Raw genomic sequence first — 22,701 nt, forward strand, 5'->3', positions numbered from 1 at the left:
ATTTTTCCTCAGATGACTTAAGACTACTCAGGATATCCAAGAGGGTACCATTACTATAGTTGGAAGAAATATGAAATTGTGGTGGAGAAAGAATTGGGGCAAAAACTAGTGCATGCATTTAGGTTTTTCAAGGCTTCTGAAGGGTAGGAAGGAGCTTCGGCAAGGCTGCCTTTTAAATGTTGCTCAACTCAAGTATCATCAAATGAGCTCCTAATAAATATTTGGCTTCACAACAGATTTGTACCGAAATTAATCATTTAGAGTACATTCCTCTAGATATGTAATTTCAGTCAGACGAGGAGATAGTGCAAACTTTTCATTTGCTAAAAGAATTATTATTACATCTCAAATTTAGTTCAGTATAAGAGATTATATATTTAAGCCGATTAAAAAGGTTTCGGTTAACTGAAACAAGCATTTGGATTGTTTTAACACTGTTAAAAACCAGGAAGAGTTAAATCTCGGAACGCAGTTTCACTTGTTTGGCCAAAATTCACAGTACAGAGCAAAACTACAAGAAGTGTCAGGAACGCAAGACATCTTAGAATCAGATCAGCAATTTAGGAGGATGTTTATTAAAGGTACAGTTATGCGTTCATTTATTTATTATGTATTCAGATGATCTCTATAAAGCTGTATTAGGCTTTTGTATTTTCCCTGTTAATCAGGTAGTTTGGTTTTTTTTTTTGAACATGGTATAATTCTGGGAATTAACTAATATTCTAAGCAAATACTTTAGGTAGATCAAAATACTTGAAATGTGATCACCTTTAAATTCATCACACAAGTAACCCAGTGCAAATATTCTGCATACTTCCTAAACAGTTACATTATTAATGGCCTAACATAAAACTAATGGGTTATTTTAAGTGAAAAATATTACAGGTGGCTGGGTATGCACTGCTGCAACAAATACAATGCGGCAACTTCTCAGACAACAGCTGTTTTTTGAGGGTTTGGATTTCTTTTAAAGCACATTTTCATATCAAACAGCACTGATCCTTACAATTAGATCAAGATCTTTATTTGACTAATAAACGCTATTACTATTAAGAGCAACTATTACAAGAAAACATATAGCATTTGTTTAATACATGCTACTTTTAATGTTTAATGGAATACTGCTGATAATTTTGTGCTGAAAACATCGGCATCATTCTGCTTTTCAGTATATAACAAGCAGAAAGGTCAACTGTATCTAACACTCATCTGCCAGCTGCTTAAAAAAATAACAGAAGTTATGGACAGAGTGTCTGTAAGTTTTGGACAGGAACATCTGGAACTGAGAAAAATCTTGATGAAGGTTCATGGTGTAACCTGGTTGTTTATACACGTAAACATGCACTTTACCTTTATAATCACTTTACAAAGAGATCTCACTTGCTTCCTTCCACACCAAAGTTTCTAAAGCTAATGTAGTTTGTAAACCATACTGTGAGATTTACGATGTTATACTGCAGAAACCTGTTTAGCCCCTGATTTACAATCCTGGCGATTGTATTCAACTCCATCATCATAACTAATTACACCTAACTGCAGATTTCCATATTGCAAACTCATCTTTGTGAAAGAAATACGATGTTCTGCTAAAAAAGGAAAAGAATCAAACATCCTGAGGGCTAATGAACAAAAATGCACTATTCCATGTTGGACTGCAAACCTAAACTCTTCGAATTGGTGCCGTAAAACTTCAAATTGCTATTTCTTGGCAAGTTGTTTTAGCCTCAAGTACTTACATAGTAAATCACCATTACGCTAATACCATACCTTTGGCCTGAAACATATTAATCTTGGTTAACAATAACTGACGTTTACATTACCAATTCAGTTCAGGCATTGTGGTGACTAAACATACATGCAAGAGCTTCAGGAAGAAAAGTTACAGTTCTGAATGTGTCCTTACTTTTCACTGAGAACAATTTTGAAGAAACATCATCATCAATTCTTGTTATAATCTTATAACATAAACATTCAAGTCCTAATTGATCTGTAAAACATTTGACTTGGAGTAAAATCTGCACTTATTTCTTGGGTGCAGCTAACTGCACACATATTTCAGATATTTTTCAAGATACGTATTTCTATACTTTATCTGCTCAAAGAAACTGGGACTTTTAAAACTTGAGTTCTTGGGAAGGAAAGGAAAATGGGGATTTGAAATATTCCAAAGAACGCGGCACCAGGACATGATGAATAGTACCAGGTCCTTCCAGGAAAGGGAGGATGGACTTTTTCAGCCAATTTTTTTCTGTTCATATTTACTAAGCCCATAAATGCATAAGTAATAATGATTTTAAATGGGTAGGGTAGTTTTGCTTTTATTTAGTGCCCCCCCCCAAACTTCAAGCAATCAGAAAAGTAGTACTTACTGCTTTAAGCCTGTATAACCTTTGCAGGAAAGCATCCCTCCTCTTATACTCACGCATTGTAACTGCAGTGCAGCATAGAACGCATTTGGACCAAGTATTTTATTCCAACTTCATGGAGTTCTCTACCAGACTCCAAATGCATTCTACAATGCATTATCTTAGTTTTTCATGTTTTGGAAAAAAATACTATATTTAACATAGTATTGATGTTTAGATAGTATTTTTGCTACATTATAGGAGAGCACCAAACCAAGATACTGCAGTCTAACAGCATTAAGAGAAACACAAGGAATTTGATGCTTTGGGGTTTGTTTTGGTTTTTTTTTTTTTTTTTGTGTTTAGATTTAAGGAGTCACCCACAAAGATTCTTCAAGTAAAAACAGGTATTTGACTCCTGAGGAAAACAGGATGGATTACATGTATCCCATGTTGCTTTTCGTTTCCCATCTTTTCTTGGCTTCAAATCTGAAAGAGAGCACAAAAACCATGTTCAGAATCATGAGCATATGTGTTTCAGGTATTCAACCATACTATTCTTAACAACAAAACCCCCCACTTATTTTTAATACTGCAATAAAGACATGAAGGCAAATGTAGCCATATAACATTAATTCTGGTAAGGCCTCTGTGCTTAAGTTTGATACACTGCTAAAAAAAACCACCACCACCACCCCCAAGACCCAACAAGGTTAAACCAAACAAGTAAGATTAGCACAAGCCTATTTCAACTAAGAAAACATTTAACCGAAATTGTATTGTATACACTTAGTGCCAATGAAACCACAAATGTTTAATTCCATACTCAAATGACTTACCCCCAAGGAAGCTTCTTTTTCTTTCGAGCTTCTTGGGCAGCCTCTGCTTCTTGCTTGGCTTTTACAAAGTTGCGGCAAGCAGCAGCTTTGGCAATTTTCACACCAAGCTAAGACATAAAAAGGAACAAAGGAAAACTGAATAGATGCAAATGGCTCGTATGAAATTTAAGTCTCACAAATTACTTGGTCTGATATTGTTTCTCAAAAGTCAACAGATATTAAAATATCTTTCAAATATTAGGCTGATGCTGTACTATTAGATCAGACAAGCAAGAATGTCTTGAGAGAAATACAGAGGAGTGGGATCCTGGGACAAGCAATCCTTTTCACCAAATCCTTTGCTTTCAAGAATAAAAGCAAAGGGCAACAGCCCACTAGATCCTTTTGGTTTTTTTAAAAAAATATATAGACATAGATGTACACCGAGATGCAGTCTCCATTACTAAGACCAGTCTGTGACCTCAGCTGTGCTAACACAATAGTATCAGTTCTTACCAATACAAAAACCACCCAGAAAGACAGTTTTATATAGGAAGAACTGCTACTACCACACATTTTCCAGTAGTACCAGTAGTCAGGTTTTAATCAGTCTGTCCAGAAAGTAAATGAAGCAGTGTCCTTAGAGTCCATCTGGCATTTAGTCTTCACATTACCAGCTTTTAGATTATTAGTGTGATAATATGCACGCTTTTCAAATAAGGCTGTAACAGGCTGTAGGAGAATACTACTTTACTTTCATAAACTTACTCACACTGTGAGAATTAAGTTCACTTTAGTGAATGTCAAGGGGGAGAAAAAAAGAATAAAGCAAAAAAGATGGAATAAGGTATTGTGAACTATGACCAGATTATTCTTCTTAATCAGCATTCATAACTTGTTCATTGTAGTTACATTTTGTGATGGGTGTCATGACTTGACATTATCTGCAACTAAATTATGAATTATGGAAGAATTTGGTCTCAAAAGTTACCTCTTTTGTCCAAGACAAACAAGCAATTCATCCAGTCAAAACTGCTACAAACTGATATGGACAAACAGGTTTTCTTCCTATCCAGTCCAAACCTACTGAAGTTAGCTAACATGTTTCTGACTGGTTATTCTAAATTTCCCCAAAATGTCATAGGAGCATCAAACAAGAGAGGCATGGGAGACCCAAGTGAAAGAACACTCCTAGCACTTTGGTTAAAAGTTCCATTATTAACGGTAATACACTTCAATAATCTGCGGCATCTATACAGGCAATTCTTATTTACTCTGAGAGACATTTTATCCAGATAAGATGAGAGAGAACTCCAGAACGCATCTTCAGGTGTAGATGCACTGACACATCTTCTACATCTCTCCCATCAAACACCTACCCCGTAGGTCGGTTGATACCCTGATCATTTTGTTAACAAAGCAAAACAAACAGCATCACTATAAACTATTCTACCTCATGGTCCTTTCAGGGTTCAAGAATCAAGAAAGCAGCCTTTCTGCAGAAAGCTTTGAGAGTCTACATGCATGTAGGCAGTAAGAACAACATCAGTTTGTGCTTTGTTTGAGGCTCTAAACACTGGCAACACAAAGAGTTGAGAGGTAAGCATAATATTTTAAAAGGAAAATGTGCAAAATAATGCTAAACAAGTTTTTCATCTACTATTTGCACGTGTTATAAAGTCATAAATAAGTACCTATGGAATCATCTTGATGCACAAAATAATTCATATGACCAGACATTTCAAAACTTTTATATTATTAGGTACATCATTTTTCCCCTGCGCATTAACATTTTACATAATCAGTAATTCAATGCCAACATCTGAACTGCCAAATCTCAAGTCAAAGACTAGAGCATAACATTCTCTTATTTGCATTGTCACTTAATATTTAAGGACAGCTATTAACTTTAATATACTTGCAGTATAAAAATGCTTAAGAAAACTCACCTAAAATATTCAAAAACTGTTTACTTGTTAATTGAAACAGGACTAATTTTCAGTTTAAAAAAAAAAACAGAGCAATCTGATGGCTGAAGTCAGTCAATCAGCAGTACCATGCCTTTATTTTTGAACTGCATTTTACCTCCTAACGTACTTGAAAATTAACTCTTACTATGTGATGAATAACAGCATCTCCTTAAAATATATTCTAGTGGCCTATTGAACACTTATACACATACAAATATACACAAGTGAGGTCTACACAAGTGCTGCAGAAAAATCTTTTGATCTGTATTTCTTGGAAGACAGAATCTTCCATCTTTGAAAAGTACGGAAAAAATGGGATAATAAGATCCTCTGTAGTGTATGTGAAAGTAAAAGGAGAAACATTTTGCAGTACTAACGTTATCATTCCTAGGCTACATGGAGTCAAATTTTCAAGACATGAAAACAAGTATGTCACAAACACACAAACATTTTAGTCAGATTAAACGTCTTCTGCTCCCACCCACACCCAGACATACATTTTCACTTCCCCCCTCCCCCACCACCAAAGAAATCCATAAAACCTTGGTCAATGGGTTTTACATTAAAAAAAATTCAGGTCATCAGATAACTCAATAAAATACAATCTTAAAAGAACTAAGAAAGCATGGATAAAAATATATACAACAATTTCTTGTGTAGTCAAAGTATCAGCATTTTCCATATAGAACATCCAATATTTTGCTGCATTTTAATTAAGGTGTCTAAACATTATCACAAAGAACTGCAAATTGGTCAGAGCACGCAGTAAGGAAAATTAAGCTCTAAAGGCTTTTTATCACCATATTTCAGGAACCAAGGGTGTAAAATGTTCTAATTTGGGATATATTAAAAGCCATAAAAGGTCTTTCAAAAAGATTAATGGTACTTTGCTTGGATTTAAGATAAGGGCTTTAGCTGGTTGGAAAAGCAGGGCCCTGGCTAGACCCTTGAGGCATTCATCTCTACAGCCACTTGGAAGATTTGTAAAAGCGTCTGCATAACCTCAAGCAAACGCACTGCGACATTTTTTTTTTTTAAATTCCTTTCAATTTTACAGGTTTAAAGTGTGTAAATCATATTGGGTAGTAAAGCTGATATAATGGTTCATCCTTGTAACACAATATATATATATTAAAACAAACTTAAAAAACAACTTAGTTTCTACAGGGCAAAGACCTTTCCATTTTGAAGTTGACCAATAATCACGTCAAATATCTTACTCTAGATGTTTAATGTAGCATAAATGAAAACTCCTTATCCGTTATTTTTCATAAATTTTCTACTCAACTGAAATTGTTACCTTGTAACAAATTTCTGAAGCTTTGCTTCTTTTTGAACAGTTTCAAGGCATTTATTTAAAAATACCAATTATCATCCTTTAACTTTTTATGGAATAACAGGTCTCCATGAAAAATATTTATGCCATTCTCTTTTGTTCTTGAATTAAATGAAAACAGATGTTTTCTGAAGTAAAGCGGAACCATTACTGGAGTACTTAAAGTGTTAAGGTCTTTAATTTTTATATCAGTTTGGTCTACAATTCCTGATTGTCTTTACTCAAGCTCAACATTAATGTCAAGCAAGTTACCTAGGAGACGAAAGAGATCAAAGAGACAAAAAACCCTCAAATGTCTGATTAATCAAGCCTGCAAACAGCTTATTTCTTTTAGCCTGCATGCAAGTATGAAAATGAGATTCTGGGAGCCGTACATTGTGCAGATTTGTTCATTCTTATCAGAACAAAGCCAGCGGCAGCTTATTTCATGGATCATTGGCACTGTCATCAGTGCTACACAGAACGGGTGACAGCTCCTCATTTTGAGGCTTGAACAAAATTAGCAAAAAGTCGGCACAAATTAGCCTCTCATCTTTTTAGTAATATGACATTATTCATTTACTTTTTATCCAATTTTTAATTTTTTCCTTGTCAGCTATCCCTTTCTAGTGTTTCTTGCACAGCATCATAAAACACTTCTGAAACAAGCAAAGAAATGGCTGAAGTTGAAATAGTATGTAAAGTTCAAGCAGAAGAGTAAACATTTTTATTAAGTTGCAACAGAATCCACTGTAACTTCCAGAAAACTTCCTTGAAAAACATGACATTTAACATTAAATATCATAAAGCAAAGACTTTTCATTAAGATAGCACTGTGCAATGTAAATGTTGAATGATACAAGTAATGAGACAACCGATTCAAGAACTGCTCCAGAAATATTCAGGTATGACATACAAAATGCTAAACCTACAGAAGCTCTAACAAAACATCTATATTCAAACAGGTCCTCAAATATCCTATGATCATACCAGAGAAGCCAAACAGCCTTTTAATACAGTGTAACAGTTTCATCAAATATGAATCTAGTTATTTCAGGCTTGCCTTTAGCAATGATTTTCTCCTTTTATGTTATGGAATGTTACCCATTGCTGACGTATATAAAATATATAAAGCAAACAAGAATACCGAGTGGATTTTGCAATGAAAATTGTCCCCTTTCAATGATGTGCTCAACTTCCACTGTAAAATACTTTGTAATACCTTTGTTGTATTTTTATGCTGTGTATTACAACATCAAATTATATTTGGATGCCACAGGAATGGAGAAAGGACAGAAAACTGTTCTAATATTAAGCTCTTTGGTAGACTTAAACATTTAAATGCAAGTAACTTCTTCCATTCATGAGAAAACACAGCATTAAAAAATTAACTATAAGCTGTTAGATGCTTTACACAGCCCCCTTATAAGAAAGGCAGTTTTAAAAAAAGAACTGTAGTACTGTTTTCAGCAATTTCTTTATCTCTGTTCTTCTAAGTAAGAAAGCTTATTAACAAGCTTTGAACTTAAAATCACATTTACAATAATGTGCCATCAACAGTTTTATAAGCTAATTAGAAAAAAGATTAATTAATGACTGGCTGCTAATAAAATGGCAATCATGAAGAAAGAAACCAAGGGTGCTAAGCTTCAACTACCACCAATTAAGAGCTAATTACAAACAAATTATATATGTGTTTTGCTGTGGGCTTTAATTTACTAAAATGGTTTTAATTAAAAGAGAAAACATGCTGATTAATTGAACTGCAGAAAAAATCTACAGTATAAACTGTGCTTTGTCTGTCTCTTTAATTAGACTTGTAACATCTGAAATCTTTTTTTAAGGTTTGTTAAGGAAAAGATATACATAATTAAGGGAGCATAAGAATGTAATTCTAGGTGATAACCCTGCCATGTTCCAAAGGTTAAAAGAAAACAACCTCAATGAAGAGAGGTATTTGGAAGCACCTCCGCTAAGTGTTAGAAAGAAAATCTTTCAGAGATAAAAAAATAAACTCTTCCCCCTCCCCCCGTGTCCTTCAATGGGCAAGACTTCCAAGTTAACTGGTGCTTGATTACATTCCATATAAAACTGCATCAATCTCTTCAGGTACCTAAAAGCACTATGATAAATTGTGAAAGTTGCACAGAATTTATAAATGAAACTGTTTTACTAACAGAAGAGCATCAAGCACTATAACCTGTCCATCTGAAACAGTAATGTGTGTGCAGCCTCATGATCAATCATATCCTACCCAGATTTTCAAATTGAAAACAGCTTCCAGAATGGTTCTCAATGGTTATGACACACAACCTTGCTCGTGTACTTCCCATTCTAAATTATATGACTGGAAGTTACTTACAGACAACAGATACTAATTTGATCATTAGAAAATTATCAAAACTGATGCAATGAATTTTGAAGACAACAGCAGGACTGATCTTGCTGTAACATGAGAATGATATCCCAGTGAATAGACAGTTAATTTCATTGATTACAATGTAGATCTTTCATTTAAGCTTGATTACAATACCATAGTTTCCCTATAAATTGCAGCTTTTTAAAAATGTTTCACCAAAATGCCAGAAGCCACTAAGCTAAGCACTTAGGAATAGTGCTGTCAAAAAGCCTGCACTGTTTAGAGCCTGACAACTACTCCAGTAATTTAGCACACTAAATTACAAAATATTTTAAAAGTTCCTTTTGACAGGTAAGTCTAATATGGTCGAGATTATTTTATCATGTTCAAGTTACAGTCCTGAGGCTAATGCACTCTTAGACAATGTGGCACCAACCTACCAGGCAGTTAACACAAAAACCACAAGCACAGTGCAAAGTTTGAGGTTTAGCCAGGTTAGTTCTCAGAATATTAGAGCCATGAGAAATCTGCAATCTGCTTCTTGAGCCACCGCACAATGATCTGAGTACAAAAGCACTGTGAAAAAATTCTTTCTCTAGGGGAAAAAAAGCTTGGAAAATATTTTCAGCTTTATATATTGGGGGGGAATCTTTTCAAATTACTTGGTTTAATTAGGAAAAGAACTTTTACAAGTATCACTCCAAATTGAAACTGATTTACAGCAAAGTGAAATTACCAGATATCTCCACATATCGTCCTTACTCAAAAGGACAAACACCTCCAACTATGCACAGTCACAGTGCTCTAATTTATCAACATTTATTCTTCAAAAAAATCTAGGCAGATTCCTACAAACACAGTAGGAACAATTAAAGTACATTTCAAGATATTATTCCAAAAAGGTTTTTTGAAAGCGTTAGAAAAGTTGACATAATTCCAAGCATCTGTTCCCAGCTACATATCCAAACACCTGCTACCATTAAATCTCAACTACCCTACCCTAGAGAGCATCACCAAGAAAACCATCTTATCTCAGCCCAGCTAAGCGTCCACATAAACTTCATTCTCTCAACAATTTTCATTCTAAAAGGTTCAGAATTTTTGGGTAACTCCTACATTAATATTAACACTTCTGTTGGCATCTATCAAGTTAAACAAGTCATCATTAAATGCAGTGTTCAAACAATAGCTTTAAGTATGCCAATTCTACATTTGAAAAGAAGAACTTTAAAACATGAAGGACTCTCTACCAATGCTGAAAGCCCTGGAATTTTATAACAAAGGCAGCAACTGGATTACAATAATAAACGTTAACTCTGCATATTATACCAGCACACTGCAATGAACTGCTAGTTATTTAATACTAATAGTACTATGTTATAGGTATTACAGAAATAATTCGGTCTAACAGTGTGTTTAAAAATCCACAGTGAATTAAGATTAAGCAGTGTGACCCACCTGCATTATGCTGCTGCTCAACAAAAGTTTATCAAAGGAGTGCTGATCTTATATACTGTAACTGCACCACAGCACTGAGATGCTCAAGCTAGACTGGGTTCTAGAAGCAGTTTAGCTAAAGAAGCAGAGTTACTGATGGCCCAAATTATTCTATACAACATAATGCAGAGGTGCCCGTATTCGTTCAGGAAGAATTTAACTCGTATATAAAATAATGCAATCAAGAAGCAATTCACTAGAACTCTTAGTGAAGCAGAACACCCCACAAGAGAACATGCTGTAGGGATGGCCAAGGATGCTACAGTTAAGAGATCTGCTACCCTGGTAACTCCCAAACTAACTGCAATCACTTTTCTAGTCCACAAACTAGGATGACAACAGGAGACAAAAGGTAACACTTTGTAGTGAGGTTTGCCAAGAGATTAGACTGAATATCATCATCATCACATAAGTACAATTCTTTTTTTTTTTTTAATAGAAATGCAACTGCCAATAAAAAAGGGGTAACACATTTTTAGCTAGTCTCAAAAGCTACATATGAATCCACACATGCAGTCACTAGTGAATAGAGCCTCATGCACAAGGTATGCAAGTTCTAACTTCTAACTCTCAGTCTAAAACCTTGAATGCTACTAGATTAAGAAGTTTTGTTTTAAAATCAGCATTTGTGCATATTCGTTAAAGCAGAAGAAAGCAACCAATAATATATTGCCCAAAGCCTCATTTACAGCAGTACAATAACATTTTCCTTAAAGAACCTGCAACAAGTACCACATGGAAACCAAAAGACCCAAAACCATGAAGCAGTATCATTTAGGATGTACGTTTCAGTGATCCACTCACAGCAGCTAGATAGTGCATATTGCCTAAATCATCACTGATTTTAAAGGAATCGGATTTTAAAAAAACTTTTCTCTCCATGTCATAATAGCAGCATATTGACAGCATCATTTTGGCATTCCTTTGCTTTTTAGGACATGTTTTTACTGCCTATTCTCATCATCTGTTTATTTTTGGCTTCATTTTTCTAAATACTGAAGCTGCCCTATCAGTTTCACAGGCTTATAAATGTTATACATCAAAAATTAGTTTCACTTATTAAGGCAGGAAACGGCTTTAAGAACTCTGGGATCTGTGCCTCAAAGCAAAAGCTTTATCAGCAGGTTCCAGTCACTGCTTCTTGCAAAAGAAAATGGTGCCGATTAAAATCCCATACACCTGATTTCAAAAAGAACACCTACCCACTGAACATTTTTCACATGGTTGCAAGGGGGGCTGTACCCCAAACAGAAGGCAGCTGTTTCTCATACACTCCCTGCCCCCAACCCTGCAACATTGCTCAAGAAAAATGAAAACTATATATAAAAAGATTAAGTTGAGATAAAAGAACAATAATTCATCGACTTATTTCTCTAGACTTCAGGAGTGGTGTACTTCAATACAGTCATAGTATAGTTCCATGCCTGACTTGCTCAGTGTTGTATTGCATTTGGAAGTTAGAGGATACAAATAGCCACATACTTTAAAAATTAACTCAATTCTTAGAAGTATTATATAAAATAAGTTTTAAAAGGGACATTTCTTTAAATTGTCTAGAGAAGGAAAGTAGTGATTGAATCAATACTACACAATATGAAAGCAGTATTTTATTAATTGTACTTGTATACAAAACAATGATTTTTGAATCGACCTCTTCCATAATCAAATCCTTTTCTATAGCTCTTCACTGAATCAGAATTAGTCACTGTTAGAATGATTTCCTTAGAACAAAAAGTATTTTAAAAGAATCATTAAAAAAAAATACAGCTTCTTAAAAATCACAAATAAAAATGAATCTTGCAGTGGGTAATGTAACACACCTTTACAACAGTAGAGAACCCCAGTGAATTCACACGGATTCTGCCTCGACAGAACTCCTCATGAGATCAAGCCAGAGTCATTTGAGTTTTCCTTCTTTCAACATACTATTTATTCAGATAAACCCACTTAACCAAAACCAAGTCAAGGCTGTGAATACTAATAATGTTTCAAGCATTTTGTTTTCAGAATTACAACATGCTAATATTTGAAAGTCAACAATTTGGAGCTAATGTTCCACAAATAGTAATACATTGCTGTAGCACCTGGGATACGCTAGATGTTGTACAATCCCATGGCTACTGAAATCAGATAACAGTTTTTCATAAATATTACAAAACCTTAAAACTTCTTAATTTGTTTTTATAGTCAAACAATTTGCACTAGAACCTCAGTATGTTTTATTGATTATGATACTCTAGCCACTTTAGAGTAGATGGGATAATGACATTTGTGAAGGAGAACAGCAAGCATTTTTTGTACACACAAAAGGTAATATAACAGCATCACAGTGAGAAGCTGGTCAGACTTAAAGGGAACATTAGGGCACGTTCCTATCACTGTCAATAGCTGTTATCTTTGTGGACTGAAGTTTTGAGATCACTGGTGAAAAGGCAGGTAAGAGTGAGTCATTAGAAAGTGCCCTGAGTGACTAAATGTAGGAGTTCAATGATCCTGTAAGAACACATACGGAGGAACAGTTACTTTTACCTAACCTTAGAGAACCTTAAGAACTGTATTTCCCATTTCAAGAGCCATCTGTTTTTAAAGCCATCACAATATTGTATTATATTGCATTAAAGAGGTTTAAGTCTGCAATTTTACATTAAAGCTTAGCTTGAAACCCTGTACTTAGGAAACATTTTAAATATTTGTATGAGAATGAGAAGTATTCGGAACTTGTCTTTCCTTTCTTAATACCTTCAAATTTTGCTAGTATATACAGTGGACAGAAAATTCCCATTACCTCTGTGAAGATGGAAGAATACGCAAGATAGAGGAATGAAAGCAAAAATTATATAATTAAACTATAAATATTCTCAATTTATATTAGAAATTATATAAATCAGATGACTTAATGATAGCTTCTCCACTCACCTCAAATAGTACTTAGTTAGTTATTTTTTCTTACCTGGCTTCAAAACTATTCCCACTATCTTTTTATCCTAATTTTCTTCCTTTGCATTTTCTCCCTCACACACAAATAACAGTGGGCACAACAGCCTTCATGGATTTCAGTTATGTACTTCAGCTGCTACCACCTACCATATGTGCACCAATTTAACTATTTCTTACATGAAATTGCAATTACCAGAGGTGTCTGATAGATTCCTCACCAGTTTAAGTATTCGCTCAGCACTACATACAAATTTAAAGCGTCCAATTTTTGCAGCAAAGAGCAGCATAGCCTTCATAAAATTACCCAGATACACCAACTAACAAGACATCTTGAAAAAATTGAGTTTCTCTCACCTGGATTTATTTTTTTGGTAGATATGCATTTATATACTAAAAATTATGACAAGGCGAAAAAAAATCCATTTATTTTATTAACATTATTCTAAGGCTACAGCAATATGTTTGACATCCACCTACTCCCATTCTTCTTCAGAATTTTTCCAGCCATCAACTCCTTATCACATGAACACACAGGACAAAAAGCAATGGTGCACAAGTTTGGGTATATCTGTCCTTATTTTGGGCATGTCTTGCTCCAAGCTTGCTAAATCTCTACCTTTCTTCAGGCTTCCCAAGCTTATCGGGGAGGGAACGCAAAGAAAAATCTGAGGCACAGGGAACTGACAGGAAGGGAACATCCTACTCCTGTTTTCTTGGCTTGCAACATACAGAAAAATCAAAAGCTCAATACAGATGACTAGTTACTGACTCCTCTGACTCGTGGAGTCAGCATGAAGGCTTTAAAGCAAGGTTATTTGGGATTGTTCATGGTTGTATTTTCAAGTCTTATACTACAGCTGTCCAAGTATTACTAGATCAGCAGCAAAATCCTTCAATCGCTGACAGAAATCTGCTTAGGAAATGGGAAAGATGCCCCAAACAATCTTCAATGATATTTTAGTTATGACGCTTTTTGTACAGATGTACAGAACTAAATGTTTCCTCTGAGTTTTTGTTAATAGTCCACTTACCTCACGAATGGCTAATCTATCACTCAGCTCCTCAGCCTTATCAATGTCACCTTCAGCCACCGACTTCTCTATGCTAAGTTCAAGGCCAGACTAGAAAAAGAAGAGCAAGTATCTTTAGGACAAATAAAGAAATAACTTGTTTAAAGGGAGCACCTCCTTTCTAAGAATATTTCTTTCATAAAATTCTTTATTTTAAGACACTGCATAAACCTGTAATTTCTACGTAACACAAATCACTTTGTCTATGTATTGTAATGGACAGTATAATTAACAATTCACTGAAAGGCTGCCTGAGCACAAATCATTGCATTAGTTCCACCTTATGTGCAGGATAATACTGTAGGTTAAAAAAATTACACGGACTAGTTTATGCCTGTCACAATAAAATTTCATCTGAGGATCTGGCTTATCTCTTCCATCCCTGGAGCTTTCTAAACAAAATGTGAAATGTATGTGTCAGGTAACATGAAGAATGGCAATTACCACTGTATCGTTACACTTCTAAGATGTTATCTTTATCCAAAAACGGAGTTCTGGCATGGTGCCACTCCACTGTGCTAATAAATTAAAAATTCTAGCAGTCCTATGGAAAACAATGAAAAAGCTTCAGAATTTAACCTCTGAAAATAAGAAAATAACCTTTATGATCAACATAACATAACATGTTTAACGACACTTACAAATAATGTAACAATAAAAAGTAAATATTTACTGGAAATTATAGTTGGAAACTTCTGAAGGAATACAGAAGGGTAGCATAGCAGTAGGCACTGACTTCAAGATTTCACAAAAAACTCACTCTCATAACAAAAGGCAATTTACAGCCTCACTGGTTTTAAATATCAGTGATGCTAAAGAAAACACATTTGACAGTTTCATAACATATACATTTTTAAAAGATAAAAGCAAAAAAGCAAACAGAATTCTTGAGAAACAGTGATCTGATAATACTGCACTGGAATTATTCAGGTGGAAGTTGGAAAAAAAGTGCACAATTGGAAGTTGCAGTGATAGCCAATTCTGTTAGATGTCTTTTCTGAAATTAATGAGACATACGTTCCACTAGTGATAAGATACCTGAACTTACATGGAGAGCATCTGCATTTTAACACTTTGGGCCTCATTCCAGATCTATCCTGAACAGTTTAATGACAACTAAATACCCACCAAAAGTAAGAACTCAAGTGGAAGTGAACAGTATCTCAGGACTTGCACAAGAAACTTAATTTTTATATTTTTCATTTGCCTAAAGTATCATAAAGGAGGCTAACTGAACATTTGATGTCATAGAACTTATACAGGCCTTTACTAGAGAAACTACAGAACAAACAGTGCTACGAGGAACTCGCAATATAATGAGTTTCTTAACTTGTCCATCACGTTGTACCAGTTATTTCAAATATGACTAGTTACACAATAATATTTATGAACAGAATGTGTTATAAATCCAGTAAAACTGTATGGGGTAGGTTTGGCCCTCAAATTCCTATAGCCACTGGTGTCAACTAAAGGATTTACTTGACTCATTTTAAAAGTTAAAACCTAACTAAAAAACAAAATAAAAAAGAAAGTCAAACAATGCATATGAAGTCTTTTGTCACTCATGATAATAGAAAACAAAACCAGACAGGAAACAAGCATGGATACTGTCTTATAAAGAAAGCACAGCAACCTTTTAATCCAAGTAAGATTCATGTGATATCTAAAAGGAAATTAATTAAAAATGTGCACAAAATTATCATTCTTCAGAGTGACTTAATCATTTACTCACTTTCAAATAGTCTCAGTTTTATTCCTATCTCAGTTAGCGCTGAGTTCTTTTACTGCCAAGTACAAGCTGACATTGCTTTTGTATCAACAGTCACCTTTTGCGGAGCCCTGCTATCCACAGGCGATTCAAATCTATCATTGATTCCAAAGTATTGCGTAAGTTCTTTCCATTTGTCTTCATTTGCCAACTGTTGACTACTAAAAACAACCAAAAAAAAGTCATTAATATAACCAGTTCCCTTTCCACAACTTGTAAGATTCTTTTCAACGCTAAAAGAAATTCTTCTATTTGGCAGACATGCTCTTTTCACCCATTCAGTTTTTAATGGAAGTGAAATTAATTATTCCTTCCCCTCTAAGTGTAATTCCACAATCTTGAAAGCAAGGTTATAGAATCATTTAGGTTGGAAAAGACCTTTAAGATCATTGAGTCCAACCATTAACCTAACACTGCCAAGGAGGAAAAAGAAGAGGAGGAGCAGCAGGCTGAACAGGAGCTTGTATGTAATTACATGCAAAACATCATTAGGAATAACATTAGGAATAACATTAAGTCCATTTTAAGTTGCATTAAATAAAACAATTGTGTTGATTTTTAAAACCAAGCAATAAACTATCACAGTCACTGGTATCAAATTCAGCCTGCCTGACGGAGACACCGAACAACTTCAGCCAATATTTCACACGATGTTCAGTTAGGCTTTGGCCATGCACGTGGTCAAGCTTTTTACAAGGTTTGTCTGATATTAAAAACAGACCTCAGATAATCACATTGATCTGGTTATACCTCTTAGTCACTTCATCGTTCTTTTTCTGTTTTTCTAAGGGGGGAAAAAAAAAAAAAATACAACATTACACAGTAATACCCTACAGCATCCAATGAAGTTAACAGAACTCCAACTGGTCTCATTTCCTTTGAAAGATTGACACACTAGGATTTTTATCCAATGTTCATGTGGATTTAAACCACTCAGCTGTAAGACTTTTCATACGAAGAACCTCCTACAATATCTGCAAAGAAGTTTTAAACCAGAATACACAAAAGTATGTTTTACAGAATTACTGAAATACACTTAGCCACTATACATCAGTATTAACCGAGTAAGTTCTACTTCCTTTTTAAAAAAGAGGACAAACTTACTACTTGAGCTTGAAGTAGCAATTTACAACTTAGTCCTACAAGTGATGTATACAACTGGAAAAATAAAATCCTAGATAATAGCTAGAATACATCTACTCAGGCATTCAGTTCTTGGTAAAAAAAACAAAACAAAAAAAACCCACCCAAAAAACAAACAATAACACCCCCCCCCCCCCCCCAAAACCAGCAAATCCCACTTCCAATGTATTTGATACTAATTCCATTTTGAGAAAATAAATTCTGTAGTTATATAAAACACCTTTTCTGCGGCGCTTTCTTTTTCTGCTTTTGTTTCCCTGATTTGCTTGGGTTTTCATTTCACGGTTTTTCTTCTGAAGCTCCACAAATTTCTACAAGATTAAGAAAAGACAAATCAGTATTTTTAAACTTTTTTCCCATTTTTTAATTAATTACAAAGTGTGCTGAGAAATGTTGTCCCAATATCTTATTTATCCACAGTACCTTGTTGTATCTATTACATTAAAATTTATGCATTGAGAACATCCAATTCTGATGGTGTTAAACTGGAATTGGCTCTAATCTTTCATCAGCTCTCTCTGACTTTCTGCCCTGCCTAAATCCCAGGACTATTCAAACCCGAGTTTTCTCATGGGACACGACACTGAATACACTTACGCTGGTTGCGCACTCCTGAGCTATTCAATGTGTTGTTATTGCCTAGCTGGTAGTTTGTAATCCAAGTATTACTGACAGCATAGTCCTTGCACAGCAGGCTACCTACATGGATCAATGGATGGAGGAGAGCAACTAGTTTTTGCCAATTCTTATTTTGACTCAAAAGTCTAAAATGTAGATTGCTTTGTTTATGTTTATTTTTTCAGTCTTTACATGCAACAGGAAAATCAAGAGGTTATAAGCAACTATGAGTCTGAATACCTGCAACTAAGCCCTGCAGAAAGTGGAAAGGTACACCTCTACTTCACAAATATGCATCACCAGTACAGTGGCTGATATACTTAAGCTGTAAATCCTTACTAATACAGAAAGCAGTTATGAAGAAGCTCAGAGCCCATACACTACCGAAAACACAAGTCTTTATGCAACTGTATAGTTATCCAAACATCTCCCTGCTGTGCTTTCAATCACCACTGCACTAGGGGAAAAAAAAATAGTTACATTCACTTCCTATCTAAATTCCCGTTCACCCTGCTTGAAACAATCTAAGGTATATTACGATGACTGCACTTTGATCATATTTTACTTCATTTCAGATCTGTATATTGAATATTCAACATCGAGTTATTTTAATTTAAAAATTAGCCATTCGACTTTGATTATGTTGCATTTATGCTCTGTAACGATACCCACATTCCACATATTTAAAGAAACTCCAGAAGGGCATGTCTGAGATTCGTTTTCTCCATCTGTCACCGATAGCAAAATGGGTTCACTGATGGCATTACTTTCAGGTCCATCCTCCTGGAATTCAGAAAGCTGAACTCTTTCAATACCCTCTTTTGCATCTTCCCTTGAAAAGGAACTATGCGATCTGTCTCCATCATCAGAACTTAAGTCAACATCACTTTCATTCAGTCCTGGAGGTAACAGTCCACTCCACATCTTCCAGTTTAAAGAAGTCCAAGCCACTTCAAGTCACTGCAAGGCACTGCAAAGAGTTATGTGAGCTTACCCATCCCGAGATAAAAACATAATTAGCCTGCAGAAAATAGAAGCAGAAATAGCACAACACGTCATCAGAAATATTTTAATTTCTCTTGAGAAAAGTAACTATCATTAGATGTTTTAGACAAGCACATTATAAAGCTTCTAATACTTACTATTTCAGAAAGAAGTTAAGTAGAGGATTTAAGTACAGAGATTGAAGCTACTAGCTTTTTTCCTTCCTTGTTCTTTAAAGTTTTGTCACTTCGCATTTGTTTACAGCTGCTTTCAGTTTAAGTGCGATATTGCAGCAAACGCCTCCTGCCTCCACGGGCAGCGGGGGAGCACATCCAGCCCTTCCACGCGATCGCTTCCCAGGACAGCGCTAACGCCTCCCCTCGCCGCCTCCCGCCTGGTGCGCAAAGCCGGGTACGGGTGAGCTCCGCCGGCCGCCGGGGGGGGGCGGGGGACGGAGAGAAGAGCCCGCTCGGGGAAGGGGGTAGGCCGGCGAGGCGAGGGCAGCCCGCTCCGGACGAAGCGACGCGAAGCGCAACGCCGCTCCAAGCCAGGGTGGGGGAAAGCAGACGGCACCTTCCATCCCTCCAGCCCCCCGAAAGCCCGACGGCGCTGCCGAACAGCCCGCGCCGCGCCGCGCCGCTCCCCACCTCCCCTCGCCGCAACCCCGGCACCAGGATTCCCCCCGGCCGTGTTTACCTGGCCGCCATCTTGGCATCGCCGGAACACCCCGCCCTCCGATTGGACTCTGCCCCGCAGCCAATCAACGGGCGCTTTGCTGCCTTGGGCCCGGCCTCTCTGGTCTCCACGACAACTAGGCAGGGCGAGCGGCTGGCCGCGCTGCGAGGCGGGGCGGCCTGTGCCCGGGCGGAGGGGTGAGGGAGCCGGCCCCGGCCCCGAGGGAGGAGGTGCTGCCTTCCCGGGCAGGGGGTTCTCCCCGGGGGCTGTGGGGGCATAGGCCCTCTTCTCGCAGTGAGGCCGCTCTGCGGAGCGGAGCAACTTCCTCGCACCCAGGAGGGCTCCAGAAGGGTCTGACGGCCCAACATGCGCAAGTGAGGTGGTTTTGGCAGAATTAACAGCAGTGCTCTGGAAGACAGGAAGGTGACAAGTTTCACAGCAATCCTAGTTGCTATAAAGGAGTATGGCATCTATTCCAAAAGTAAACCTTGTAATTTATACAGTACCTGAGTATGCTGGGACGGAATGACTAAGGTCAGCAACCTTGCTCTTCAAGGATGGAAAAATCCTTTTAAAGTTCCCACTAGTGTCTTGGATTAATGTGGTAAAGAGAAAACCTCAAAAACGCTAGTCCCCGATCTTGCGAGGTTGTTCTTTGTGGATTGTCTTCCAGCATCAGAGCTCCCATTTTCCTTAAACTGCTCCAAGAATGTGGAAAAGCTCTTAGAAACTTGGGAATTCTGAGCCAAATAGCATTGTGCTAGGTGCTTCAAAGGTGAACAGTAAGTCTATGCAGAGCATTCAGTAAAGGACTTGCTTATTTGGAAAATTCTCTTACACTTTCTTGTCTTTCAGCTTTCATAGGTGAGACAGAAAAAACAAACAAGTATTTAGGAGCGGCCTGAATATGATTCAGCAAGAACATCTTGCATATAAGGAGCAACAGGAAGGGAGGCACAGAGAAACTGCAAGAAAAAGATGAAGGGATAAGGCTGACATCACTAGCACTGAAATGTGTCTGAAAGATGGGAGGGTTCGCAATTGGAATAATTTGTGAGAAGATGCTTTTTTGAGTGACAATTTGACAGGTTGAAAACTAAATTTCAGTATCAAGACTTCTGAGAAAGGAATTGCTGACACCAAATCAGGACACAACCCGGTTATGGACAAACAGTTCAGCTATGAGGGGAAGGAGAAAGGGGCAAGAGTGTGTTATGAGGATGGATATTAGGGAATATGGCTTTGAGAGGGATTTCTTGGTGGATCACAGCTTCTGGGATTGGCTGTGCACGGAAGGAAAAAATAAACAGCTTTCTCATTGACATAAAACATCTTCAGATTCATTTCCTTTTTATGCTATTATTTTACATCCTCAGATTCATTTCTAAAATCAATTAATTCCGTAAGTAATCACTTTTTCATGAACTACATGTAAATTTCACACTCAGCTTGCTAACTAGATTTTCCTCTCATCTGGGAAATCAATTTTTAAGAGATTTATTTTATTTACATTTAATAATTGATTGTATTTGGTATACAGATAAGTGGTAATTGATAAATGTATTGATATTGGATATTCATTGCCATTTGTTCTAGCAAGATGTTAGACCATTAGGCTGCATGATATTTTCTTAATGTGAGCTAATTTGAGAACACTCCAAAAATTGAAAGATGTGTGACCTCTTTATGACCTGTAAATGTATGTTTGGTAGGGATACATTTTCAGAAAGCAAGTTTAATTTCACGGCACAATTTGTATCCAAATGTTGCGCTCCTTATTTAGTATCCACAAGCCAATTTGTGGCACAAATTGGCACTGGTAGTGCACACAAATGAAGTACTCAATGTTCACCTGCATTTCATTTTTTAATTACAAATTCATTGTATTTGTAATTTAAAAAGTCAAATTTCAGGATAATCTCCCTTCTCCCGCAACAAATTCTGACTTGTCACAGGTTCTTCCATGAGAAAAAAGGTGGAAAGAGCTCCTCCCTGGCTTTCAGCAATCCAGAAGGATTTGTATTCAAAAGGTCAGTGATTGCTGAAGCTACAAAAGAGATTGTTGGCTACTTAACAGAATTTGCAGCTTACTGGTTTTTTTGTTGAAGCAACACGTAGAGTCTTTTTATCTGGGGAAGAAAGGAGAAGGCAGCACACCCTTGTGACCAAGACTGATGTCCCTACATCAAATTTCTGAGGGCTGCTATTGTGTCCAAAACTTGATTTGGTGTCGGTCTTCTCATGCCAATTTTCTGTTCCCCGTCGAGCAAATATTCAAATTATCTGATTTATTTCCTTTTGGTCAACTGATCTAACTTCCTTTCTCACTTGAACTCCTGTCCTGGAGACCTGCCAAACAATGACTCATGAATGAAACCAGTCATGCTTCTGAGATTCCCATGGAACATCAAACTAGTGCAACACAGCAATTACAGGTTAAATATTTTTGATGCTGTTATTAAAAACTACTTGAACTTTAGAAGGAAGTCCTACTGCAATTAGATGTAACATCAAATTTAATTTGTATCTTTCAGGATGTCTATGAATTTTCAGGTTCTAGGTGATTTTCTCTATATCTCTGTTCCCTACCTTTACCTTCTGCTGCTGGATATTTACAAATACTACTTCGAGTCCCAGTTACAGTTTACTTTGTCAGATGCATTGTCTTGTGGCAACAGGAGTATGAGGTTCCTGCTACGGGAACCTCTGCAGAGCAATGCACATGGTCTGCTCAGGAACTGAAAACAGGAGCTCTGGGGGTTAGTCTTTCTATTGTTACTGTAGAGTAACCGAGTACTAGTGTATAGCACTATGGTACTTCCAGTTCATGCTGTCCTGAGGTAGTCTTAAGCAAGGTTGCTTGAGAAGAGGATATCCTGTAGTCATTGGGGTAACCAATCTGTGCTTCTGGTGCTATTTTTACTCCTGGTACTGTTTAGGATGGACTTTTCATACCACTACCACATTTGGCAGTGTGCACTGTATCAAGCCTGAACAGAGCATTTTTCCACACCTTTTGCTGTTTTCGTGTTGCAGCACTGAAAGGGAACATGCTGCTAGTTTCTGGGTAAAAAGTATTGATTATGATCTACAAAACTCAGCATTGCTTGGGTTTTTTTTTTTAAACACTCTCTTAATGAGTAACTGTAACACAAGTGGTCAAATTTGTCAGATACCAGAAAAGCTAATGGATGTGTACACA

General features: G+C 36.6%; 1 protein-coding gene across 3 annotated transcripts; it reads right to left on the reverse strand.

The window, feature by feature from the left end:
- Positions 1–541: 541 nt before the first annotated feature.
- FAM204A (family with sequence similarity 204 member A) lies at positions 542–19,571 on the reverse strand. 3 transcript variants are annotated; one of them, XM_076339107.1, is made up of 8 exons: positions 19,521–19,571; positions 18,513–18,861; positions 17,443–17,533; positions 16,830–16,863; positions 16,138–16,237; positions 14,273–14,362; positions 3,185–3,291; positions 542–2,834 (listed from the first exon to the last, which is right to left on the reverse strand). In XM_076339107.1, exons 2-8 carry the CDS (start codon positions 18,762–18,764, stop codon positions 2,783–2,785), a joined length of 726 nt encoding a protein of 241 aa, XP_076195222.1. In that variant the 5' UTR covers positions 18,765–18,861; positions 19,521–19,571; the 3' UTR covers positions 542–2,782. The 3 variants fall into 3 exon arrangements, with proteins under 3 accessions (XP_076195222.1, XP_076195220.1, XP_076195221.1); XM_076339105.1 differs by having other exon boundaries at positions 16,138–16,240; XM_076339106.1 differs by having other exon boundaries at positions 16,138–16,240; positions 18,513–18,810; positions 19,521–19,561.
- Between the last annotated feature and the right edge of the window lie 3,130 nt (positions 19,572–22,701).

Source organism: Aptenodytes patagonicus, chromosome 5 (genome assembly GCF_965638725.1).
Source record: "Aptenodytes patagonicus chromosome 5, bAptPat1.pri.cur, whole genome shotgun sequence".
Lineage (NCBI taxonomy): Eukaryota > Metazoa > Chordata > Aves > Sphenisciformes > Spheniscidae > Aptenodytes > Aptenodytes patagonicus.